Raw genomic sequence first — 12,009 nt, 5'->3', positions numbered from 1 at the left:
GAAAGGAGATTCTGTTTATCTTGTTACATAGATATAGGTGCCCTACTAGTCTGAAGTGACAGTTCTCAAGTTCATCTTTGTCACCTGGATGCTTTTAAAGGTCTTGGTCTACCTTGCCTTCGTATTATGGTTTATGTGCTGCTTCTCTTACTTTCTCCTCCTATCTCCACATGTCAAGGTCCAAGTGTGAGTTAATGCTTATGGTAAAATTGTTCCACGAGGTGCATTTGGTGAGTGAAATAGCGAAAGGAAGATTTAAAGACAGCGATATAGGAAGTGGAACTGCGTGTCAAAAGTGTTGCTAGGCGTGTGGGGTCAAGTGCCTGCAGGCAGCTCAGTGCCATATACAAATCCTGAAAAAAGTGGCACTGAACAATTCTAAGGGTATTCCTGGTATTTTAGGTGCCAGGTAAGCTGTTCTATTACAGAAGATGGGGAGGATTTGGAAGGTCAGAAATGCGTGGCTCATCTTTTATGCAATGAAAGGTTCCGTAATCACTATTAAATAAAATTGTGGCCTCATCCATGTCAGCTATTCTTCTCAGCAAACATGCACCATGAAGGATGAGTGGGTGATCAGGGCAAGGCAGGTCCTTGGGGGTTGATTTCTGTCACCAGCTGTGCCCAGAGTGCTCACCATTAGAATGGGAAGTGCTGCCTCATATCAGAAGTACAGTTAGGCTGCATGTGGGTAATTTCTATTACTTAGCATTAGTCTCATGCTGTTGAGTGGATAGCTTTCATTGAGTTCCAGGAATTCTAGGTGAGGGTGTTTCTTTTTTTTATTTTAGATTTGCTAAAGGCCTAGAGCTGTTAAATTGCAACTCCCTGATAGTTTGTTGGGTTTTGTGTTGTTGTGGGGTTTTTTTTTGTTTGTTTGTTTGTTTGCCACTGAATTTGACTGAAATGCTCCTCTTCATTCACAGAACATGATTGTTCATGCAGAATGCAGTATTGACAAATACCCTGTTGTAAAGCTTTCTAGAGCTGAGAATAGTTCTTGCTTGGGAGGTACCAAATTTTGAAGAAGTTCTTCAATTTTGTTCTTAACCTCCTGGTTCTTGACAATAAAGTAGATAAAATATTTCTTTCCAACAATAATCACAATGCTGAGATCTCAAGGGAATTAGTGATACTTGTGGATATCCGATCAGAGTTTTGCTATAGCTGACTTGTATACAGAGTGAATTATTTATTTACTTATTTTAGATTTGAATGTCTTCTCTTTGCAGGCATTACTTTTTCTTTTCTTACATGTATTCATTTTTCTTGCAGTGTACTTTATATCTTCAGTGCAATGCAGTCTTTTTAACAAAATGTGTGTTACTGTTCTAATTGATTCCTAGGGTATCACAGCCTACTGTCCTTTGATAAATAGGCATGTGTTCTGTTCAAAAGTTGTGAAGAGAGATGACATGCTCCAGTTTTTAGAAGGACTTTTTTATGTGTAAGCTGAGCATGACTTAACCTTGTTTACAGTTTCTGCTGACAGTGCTAAAGCTGCAACTGTTCCCTTTATTTAAAGGAGGATAATAAAATGAATGCAGTGGTGTTTCAAATCAAGGTGAATAAAATGGCACAGTGATGCATGGGATATGAAATCACTATGCAGAAGTTAGCAGTTTTCACTGTTGAAATAATTCTTGTTTCAGCACTTTAGGTGGTCAGTAACTGCTGCATTAAATACATTTCAGCCATATGAAGTTGCAGACTTTGTGGTACTTAATACATAAACATGATATATTAGGCAGGTGCTCAAAGATAAATCAGCAGTTTGAGGCAAACACATGACGTAGTATCCCCATTTACAGACTCAAAATCAGGAATGATGTTGCAGTGAAATATGTCAATATCCTCACTAACCCAGAGCTTGCTGCTCAGTTTTCTCTTTCTGGTTGTTTCTTTCTCACTGATTGTCTGTGTAACAGCCAAAATCTTACAGCGTTATAGATATTTATTTTGAATGCTTGTTTAGATGGATTCTTCTCAGTTTTTCTATTTCAAGTAATAAAATACAATTAAAATGGTTGTACAAGACTCTCATAGGTGAGTTGGATAAATCACTTGGTATGCCTTGTCACTAAGCTATTGCTTAGAATGAGTTCTTTTGTTCCTGGCAAATAACTTTTAATTAAATACCAACTTTCTTTAGATATTGTGTATCAACCTTGGGGCAAGCAACAGGTGTTACTGGACGGTTGTGATAAATTGAGTTTTAAAGTTACATAGGGAATATTTCTAGAGTCAGAGAGATTGCATCTATGTAAGTATCATTTAGAAAAAAAAAAAAACCTGAAAAAAGGCCTTTCTTGCAGAATCATAAACTGTTTTGAATGTCTTCACGTAGTTAGCAGCACTTACAGTCACAGGATAGTGTTCAGTGCTAGGTTAGATGGGGCCCCGGGCAATCTTACCTAGTACTTGATCTAGCAGCTGGTAACCCTGCCTATGGCAGGGGGTTGAAGCTTGATGATCCTTGAGGTCCCTTCCAACCCAAGCCATTCTATGGTTCTATGTTCAAGACAGCAGCGAAGTTTGAATGAGCTTTTGATTATTCTTCAGAAAAATGTAAAGGGGGACGTGGATGTTTGGGATACTTCTCTCTAAAAATCTAAACATTTCTTCATAATCTTACTGTATTGCTATTGTTGCAGTATGTTAAAGCCCCTTATCTGCCATCAAGGTTTTTTTTTTTTTCTGGCTCCTCTTCAGTGTGCTTTGGGAGAGATGTTGCTAACCTGCATAAACAGCAGAAACCCTCTGTAACTGCTTTCTCCAAGTTGTTTGCAGGACACCAAGATTCTGCAGTAGAAGCTATTTGATAAGGGAGGAAAAAAAAGCAAAGGAAAAAAACAAAACAACAAAACAGATGATAAAATTAGCTAAACTTGATATAGAAAGAAGTTTATGACAATTGGAAAAACAAAGAGTTGCACAGGTAAATAACACCTGAGTGTGTTATTCTGATAGTTTGAGCTGGTTGCACTTGCACCATGTGCAGCGTCCTGTCTACCTCCCACTTGCAGCTGACCTCTTGCTTCTAGAGCTGCCTGGGTGCCCGGAAAGGTGAGGCAGGAACAGACTATGGCTGTGGTGGAAGCCGGTGCCACCGTAGCTGGGCGTCCTTTGGGATGAAGCAGGACCACAGCACAGGCTGTGCAGTTGCAGGATGTAACTGAGGCAGTGCACCTGATATACAGTTTAAGCCAGAAGCATAACTCCTGAGGGAAAGAGAGTGTGACAGCTGCCTTTCACTTCAACCCCTTCAATATCCAGGAAGAGCACTAGAGCAGCTGAAGTCTTAATTGTGCACCTGCTCAGTTATTCTGACATTTTTCAGACATGTCATATCTCAGCTCACTAGAGTACTCAGTTCTCATTAATGAGCTGTCCTCATTGTGCTGGGCAGTCTCACTGTTATGTAGGTTGTTGAGCCTTTTTATCTTCTGTGTGAGATAACAATACCAGTAAGGACCTAACTACTTACAGCTAAGTGTAAGTCCAAAATAATTTTTTCTTACATTCTGACATTTTTTAGCAGAGCTGTACTTCCTAACCATTTTGGAAAGTTGAATGAAAATATTTCTATGTCATATTAAATAAATATATGCCAAACAGAATTATTTTTTCTAAAAAGAAACCCAGTGTTTCTGCAGAGATTTTCCATGGTTGTTTCTTTTTTTCTCATAGCTTGCTTTGTGACTCCTTAACAAGCACATAATTTCATTCAATTGCATGTCTTTGGAGCCTTATGTATCATTATTGTCTTCTGTTTTTAATTTTAGCATGTGCTTTACTAGAAGGCATCCAGCCTCCACTGAAAACACTTATAGACTGCAGTATTTCCTACAGTATTACCAGTTATTATTCATGGGTTGCTATTCTCACTGTTAAATTTAGGGTTTAATACCATATTTGAACAGTTACTGCTTACTGTTAAAAGGCTGTATTGTTGTTTTTTCTTTGCTGTTTTGTTTTTCTTTTCTTCCTGTTGGATTAACCAGCTTTTAAGATGGATAATTTTATTTCCCTGCAAACATTTGACTGCCTTAATGCTTTCTGCTAAGTCATACATTTTCTCCAACATTTAAACAAACGTTCCTTCATTGCCTTCATCAGGCACTTCATTTTTCCAGTGTTATTTAAAATGTTCAAATCCTAAAACCGTTCAGTACAGGAAGAGTATCAGAACAGTGTTGCAATTGCAGGGAGACGGCAACCTGTTTCCTCACGCTCTTTGGCTGGTTCTGGGTCTCCTGGTCCAGCTTTGTTGCAGCACCCAGAGCTGTTGCAGGGGATGGCTCCTGCCAGGCAGGGATCTCCACTGGGCCCATGCCCTGACTCCTTCAAGGAACCTTGGACTGACTTGGACTGTGCTCCTTGGGGGTCCCTGGCCTCTTGGAGTTTGTGTACAGCATCATGCTCTGAATATATGTAGTCAGTATAAGTAAAAAACTGAACCAGTACAGAAATAATAATAATAATTGGTGTACTTCCAAAAGTATGCATCCATATTCAACTAGCTTTGTGAGAAATTCCCCTAGAAGACGGTTGGGAGTTTGATCTAGGTGAGAGCTGAGTCACTCTGGAGTCATTTGTGGATGTATCTGCACTGTACTCCCTGGTGAGTTCATTTTAACTGTATTTCTGTAGGTTTTCTGGATTTGATTATTTGTTAATTTCTCTGAATTGTGACAAATTCTGAAAGAAATTTTGGTTCTTATGGCTTACCCACATCTTGGCAGTTTATAATATATTAATGTGTACTGATTTTAATTTCAGGAAGGATGATGAATGGTAAAAGAATAGTTTGTTCTAACAGTAAAAATCAAGCTTTTTATGTTTATAATCCCTGTTATGTATTGGGTTAAGTGTTGATATCCATAGTCCTAAAACTGCATAGCTTTGTGTAAGGTATTTGACAAAGAAGACTGAACATGCCATCGTGAGAGCACAGGCACACTCAGCACATAGAATGATAGAATCAGTAAGGTTGGAAAAGACTTCAGAGATCATCTAGACCAACCATTCACCTACCACCAATACTGCCCACTAAATCATGTCCATTAGTACCACATCTACACTTTCCTTCATCACCTCTAGGGATGGTGACTCTACCACCTCCCTGGGCAGCCTTTCTCAATGCCCAGCCACTCTGAGAAAAAATTCTTCCTAGTATCTAATGTGAGATCCAGCATGAGCAGGGAAAGCTTACAAGATATTCATGTGCGGAGGTGAAGGGGATGTGGAGTTGCAGTAACAAAATCAGCAACACGAATTGGCTGCATGATTCTCAGCCTTCTCCTCCCTATCTCCAAAACCTGCTGCTATGAGTAAGGAAAGAGGCTTCTGTGACTGAAGCATAACCTCATATGAATAAAAAACATTTCATCAAACGTGCATCCAGTGCCAGTTTTTCTTTTTTTTTGTTTTTCCTAAAGTGAAACAATCAGTAGGATTTTGCTTGGACTCCTTTTTTTTTTTTTTTTTCCTGCTGTGAACTGATTATTAACAGTATATATTCTAACTCAAATACTAATGAAACTCCCTTTGATTTAAGTTTAAGAGATATTTGGACTTGAAAGGCTACTTAGTAAGGCTATTGTCCCCTAGACTGGGTAAATAATATTAAACAAAGTACTATGCATATGTTACTTGTATATTGGTTAATACACTAACAACAGTAGTGATTTTTTGTGTTATTTTTTCTCTCAATAATTATGTAATTACTTGCATGCATTTTTTTATTAAGAATATGACATAACTGTTTAACTGTACGAGGGCTTAAAGCTGGAGTTGATGCTGCATGCTCATTCTAGTCATTGGTGCCTAAATATCACAGTGCACTTAATATATAATGTCATACATACTGATGTGAGCATAATGTACTGCTAGTAGCTCAGCAGAATGGGAACTTCGTACTGATGAAATGTCAGTCTTAATTCTTGATTAACTTCGCTGTGGGCATTTCATGTCAAAACTAGAACTGTCCAAATACTGCAAAACGCTGTGCATAAAAGTCCTTTCATTTCTTTCATATGTTGTAAATGCACAAGTGTTCTTTCAGTATAGTCTTTCAGAGATGTTAGGGGGCAGATATAGTGGAAGGGATTTCACCATTTTTACTCCCTTTAAGCAGTGGCTAAAAATATTGTCATAAATTAAGATTGTAGTAACACTGGTCACACTGGAAAAGGGATTCTGAAGTTGGGGTTTAGCAAAGGGAGAAATGAAACATGCTGGTTGGGGTTATTGTTAAACTATTCAGCATTTGCTTTTTAAATACATATTGAAACAGTGATTCTACTGACAACTCACCATCTTTGCTATCCTTCTCTGAACATGCTCCAGACTCTCAGTGTCTTTCTTGTAGTGAGGGGCCCCAAACTGAACACAGTACTTAAAGTGTGGCCTCACCAGAGCTGAGAGGGATGATCACCTTCCTGGCTCTGCTGGCTACACTATTTCTGATAAAAGCTAGGATGCCATTGGCCTTGGCCACCTGGGCGCACTGCTGGCTCATGGTTAGCCAAGTGTTGATCAACACTCTCAGGTCCATTTCTTCCACACAGTCTTCCATCCACTTTGCCCCCAAGCCCATAGTGTTGCCTGGGGTCGTTGTGACCAGAGGACCTGGCACTTTGTTATGGCAGTCAGGATGCTGCTTCCTGTCCCATCACTTCCCATCGCTATGTGAGTTCTGACACCTGCACACAGCTGGGAAAGCTGCAGGAGTTTTATTACCTCTGTAATACCCCATGTTTGAGGGGCTGGAGAGGCAGTGAGCCTGGTCAGGACTTCAGAGTTATGATTAGTGGGCAGTATTGATGGTAGATGGATGGTTGTACTGGGTCATCTTGGAGGTCTTTTCCAGCCTTGGTGATTCTATGATTCTATAAGTTAAGTCATCCGTGGATTAAAATATAGTTTTGGATAAGGTTGTTTAGAAACTTTAAAACTTCTCAGAGAAAGTTTATGGCCAGAAAAAGCAGAACTGCATTCAGTGGAATTTGCTTACTAGAAATTCTCTGTGCCTTACATGTCAAGATACTTCAAAATCTTCTGGAAATGACTGCAGGAGTTGTGTGGTTTTTTTGACAGAAATAAAGAGTCTTATTCTCTGGTTTGATTGCCGTGGCCAGGGCAGAGGGAGCCCACCAGGATGCCTGAACCTGCTGCCAGGATGGATGGCTGAAAGCCACCAAATGCATTTTTCACGTTGCTGTCTGTTGCCAGCCAGCTTAGAGCAAGGCAGGGCAGACTCTGATGCAGTGGTGAGCTGTTAGTTCTCAGATTCCTATAGCGTTACCACTGATCCAAACTTTTCACTTGTTATGGCTGAAGCTAAGATTGTAAGTTGTTTGGAAACCAGACCAAAGTTCTGAGAATGTGATTTTTCTTGGGGTTCTCTCTCATGCATCTCTCTTTTTTTTTTCTTTTTCTTTCATTCCTCATATAAAAGACTTTTCATTTTTGACAGGCTGTCTTCTTAAGACGCTCTGAAACTGTGTTGAATATTCCTAGATGGACCTAAATTGTTAGAGTGAAAAGCCTGCAACATTGTTTGGATGTGAGGATGTATGTTGTATTTAAATCCCATGAATAGAGTAGTATTGTATATATGTGATAGTTGCTATGGAAATGGTAACCAAAATGTTAATAATAGCTTTGTTCGTTCTTTTAGTTGTTAATGGTAATTTTCTAAGCCATAAAAGTTTCAGGTTGCTGTGTATTAGAAAGGAAATTATATAATTTGAAATTATAATTGGGAAACGTTTGATGGATCTGGTTATGGAATAACAAATGAGAACAATTAATAGAAAGTTAATTGGGTAACATCAGAAAAGTTTATCTACTATATTGGGATTGCATGCTTCAGTTGATACTTAGTGTACTTTTGGGATTTCTGGTTGCACCACACCTCTGGTTCTGATATATATTATATTATGGAGAATATTAATAATGCTGCAGAACAATTACTTGTTCATTTGCTAACTGATTAAAGTTCATGCATAATTTATTGGAACAGGGAGAGACTTTATAAATAAGTCTCCTTGTCCTCAAGAGCTTAAAAACAAAATGCATATGCAAATATAAGAATACACTTTACCTCTTAACATAAAAATTTAATATGCAATGGTATATTAGTTTCATTAATATGAGGTTTTATTTGTAATAATCATCCTCTTAATCAAAATATATACTTCCAAACATAGCTTTATGTTTTAGAAGTTTATAACTTGGAGCTGGTAGTGTTTCATGCTCATCAACATTTACGTTTTCTACTGTAATATACTCTGACCTTAGAATTCATTAGTTTGACATTTAATGTGTTAGTTTCACAGCAAATAAACTGCCCTCATTAAGCCCAGTTGCATTTCTGAGCCTTGATGCAGTTAGGGATTTGAATTAGTTCATTTGCACTCTTCTTGCCAAAACAGAGTAAAACATGTAAATAATTAATTGTGATACTTACTAGGGTTTTATATATCCTGAAGCTGGAATTTAGATAGCTTGGAAGATGCACCTTTTCACTCTGAGAGGATAAAAGGATCTCTGCTTGTGACCATTATAGTGTATTGAAGTTCCCTGTCTCCAAACTGAGTGGTTGGTATGCAGCTAGTCTAGAAAAGCCTGAAAGAGAGGAATCACTGTGGCAGAATGTCTGAGAAATGTGGGAAGGTCAGTCAGTTGCAGAGTTAGTAAATACACTGTCATGTCTTGAAGGGAATCTTCACTACTGGACCTAGGGAACTTGGGAGTCCCAGCTTGACTTTCACCATACAGTGAGGGTGGGATGGAGAACGAAGGCTGGGAGACATTCTGCAAGTTCTTCTCAATCATCACTCTTCACATGCTCTCTAAGTGACATTGGTAGGGTCATTCCTGGGAGGCAGAATATACGCAATACTTCCGCATGTTAACCTCTCTTGTTTGGAGAGGTGAGGGACAATGGTAGTGAGAAGGGCCAAGACCTAGGGAAAACTTTGGATCTGGGACTCTGTCTTTTTTCTAATATACTGGCCATGAGAACCCTTTACCTGCTCAGAGTTGCCATGTTGTTAGTTCTGCGTCGCTGCTGTGTGAAACCCCTGTGTGCGTTGAATTCAAGATTGTTGCCTAATTAACTGAAACAAATTAGTTAAAATAGGAGCCATCTGGATGAAGATGAACCTTCCATGTTTATCAGTGGAGTCATTTTAATAGGGAAATACATGTTGCTGGTGACTGTTTTTCTTTTTTTAAATAAATCATTCTTAGGCAATGTCCTACTTTACATATACATTTCTCAGGGTAAGGGAGATTTCACTCTCCATTTGGTCTGTTGCTATCTTTTCACATAGCAACTGTCTAAATTTTGGGGTGGAAGGTGCTTCAAATAGAGGAAAACAAAAGCCAGCATATGTCCTATTGTTTGACTTTCTAAATTAGCAATAAGTTATCTTGGAGTAAAATAATGAAATACGTGGTTGCACTTTTGCTCAGTTCTGAACATTCTGAACGCCTGCAGTAGGTAGTTGTATCTTTCACCATAACTGCATCTGGCAGACTTTAGATAAATTGCAGTGATAGTGATCTTTAAGAATATTCTGTGTAGAGTTAATGTATGTATTATAACCATTTCTTTAAGGAAAGTATGTACGTGGCTTCTGCCAATAAAAGAATAGCAGTTCTTTTTTAAAAACTCAAGTTATTGCTGTAGGAAATGATATGAATAATCTGAGACTTCTAAATGGAAAATATAACGTTGGTCAGATACCTGTGGTGCGCCACTGAAATCCTCTTCAGCTCTTCTTCGCTTGATATTGGCTTGATTTTGCTTTCAGCTTTTAAATCTTTGCAGATCAAGACCCGGAAGCTTTTCAGTGGAAGGAGACTTCCTCTTAATGTTTCATCACTGATTTTTTCTTCTTTTTTTTTTTTTTTTTAATTGTCTCCCATACAGAGCCTCCTCGACCAATAGCACCTCCACAGTTGCTGGGCGTTGGACCAACATATTTGCTAATTCAGCTCAATGCAAATTCAATTATTGGTGATGGACCCATTATTCTGAAAGAAGTAGAGTACCGAATGACATCTGGGACCTGGACTGAAACCCATGCTGTCAATGCCCCAACCTACAAACTCTGGCATTTGGATCCGGATACTGAATATGAGATTCGTGTCTTGCTTACCAGACCAGGTGAAGGTGGCACCGGACAGCCAGGACCACCACTCATCACCAGAACCAAGTGTGCAGGTGAGTGCTGCTCAGAAAAAATAAACAAAAAAACTCTGTTAATTGTTTTGCAGGTCTGTTAGCTTCTAATTAACTTGTAGCAGAAATTAAGGATTCTTTAGCATGGAGAGAATCCTAAACTGTCCAGGAATCTGAATTTTGTCTGAATATGAGCATGCTGCATCCACTGCTTTATTTGGCCACTGTCTCTCTTGATGAGTGCTAACCATGGGAGGCAGGTTAGCAGGTGGGATGATAGAAAGCTAAGAAAACTTCTCTTCATGGAATTAAAAAAGACCTCATCATTTCTGGAAAGGACAGTTGACCTCTTTTTTCACCCTTCATTTGCATTGTAAATCAACTTTAATATAAAGGAACTTGCATAGAAAAATTATCTATTAAACAAATAAGATTTTACAAAAAAGGTAGTGTCCTGCACTACCTTTCTTCCAAGCAGATGTGCAAGGTCTGCCAGAATCTCTAGCAGTTTCTAAAGTACACATGCAAATATCACTAGGAATGCCTTTTCTTCTCCATTTTTGACCTATTGCCACTAAAAACACATGTTGCTGTCTTGCAGTCTGCTTCTGTGTTTTTTTTCTGAGTGCCTCTGCACGGCCAGTGCCAAGAAGATTAAGCGCTGCCAACTTGTGTTATATGCTCTTCCTTGCAAAGCTACTTAGAATTATTTTAATCTCAGCTTTCATAAAAAAAAGATAATGCCTACCTCTCATAGTTGCAGAGGAGAAAAATTAGAGGTTTGAACATCAGACTGGGAAGTAAATAAAAGGAAACTTAAATTGTGGGGTTTTTCTTCTAATCTTAAGATTTATAGGGCGTGCCTTACAGATTTTGAAAATATACACTGTAGTAGATTTAGTGAAGATGCTGATAACCATCTATTCAAAACTAAATTAAAATAGCAAGAAATAAGAGCTTCAGTGGCAGATTTCCAACTGTCATATATACATAGGCATATGTAAGATAAAAAGTTTTTTTCATACGTTGGTCACAGACCTCAGATGGACAGCTATTCAAATTCTCATTTAATCACTTATGACCATTTATCTTACTTGAAGAAGAGTCAATGTCTAGATCACAAGCTAATACTTCAAGTCAACTAGGTCAGTAAGTGTGAATCCCTTGAAAATTAGACAGTCTATTTTGAAATTGGGCAGAATCTTGTCAGAAGCTGAGGCACACTGTTCATTTAACCCTAACCAATAAGCTTGCAGCTGGAGCAAGATGAAACTGAAGGCATTTTTGAATTTTTTTTTATCTTATTTATAATTTAATCTTTCTTTCCTGTGAAGTGAAAAGATATTTTTTCCTATCTCAGTAAAGATGACAGTTGTTCAGATCTAAGTAAGGTTAGGCATTGATTTATGGTACTGAATTGTTTTAGACAGTCTTCTGAAACAGTAGAAATTTGAAAACATGTTCTATCTTAAAGAGTTTGAGCCAAGATGAACAAATCCCAAATGTTTGGATTCCTTCTCCCCAGCACTTGAAAAATATTTCATTTACCCAGTGTGTGACAGACAAGAGCTTTTAAATGAGAAAGGAAAAGAAAGCAGATCATGATTTGCATGAGACTTGACATATTTTTAAAAGCAACTAAGGGGAAGCTTTATTGTGTGTCCGTAAATTAAAAACCTGCATGTAAGACACCAACATCTAGTCTGACTTGAGACAGATTTTTGACTCAGTTTTAACTTTAATCCTCTCTGAAATGCATCACATAAAAAAAAAAAAAAGGGGGGGGGGGGGGGGGGGGGGGGAAGGCCCCC

General features: G+C 38.4%; 1 protein-coding gene across 4 annotated transcripts in view; it reads left to right on the top strand.

The window, feature by feature from the left end:
* Positions 1-12,009, top strand: part of PTPRK (protein tyrosine phosphatase receptor type K) — a 350,623-nt gene that overhangs the window by 179,888 nt on the left and 158,726 nt on the right. For all 4 annotated transcript variants that reach the window (XM_042875740.1, XM_042875725.1, XM_042875733.1 and 1 more), the window contains exon 7: positions 9,947-10,240. In XM_042875740.1, coding sequence (XP_042731674.1) covers positions 9,947-10,240 — 294 coding nt within the window. The remainder of the gene's footprint in view (positions 1-9,946; positions 10,241-12,009) is intronic.

This window comes from Lagopus leucura, unplaced genomic scaffold, assembly GCF_019238085.1.
Source record: "Lagopus leucura isolate 7727_CA_CO unplaced genomic scaffold, USGS_WTPT01 Super-Scaffold_73, whole genome shotgun sequence".
Lineage (NCBI taxonomy): Eukaryota > Metazoa > Chordata > Aves > Galliformes > Phasianidae > Lagopus > Lagopus leucura.
The sequence above is the reverse complement of the archived record's forward strand: the minus strand, read 5'-3'. Positions and strand labels throughout refer to the sequence as shown.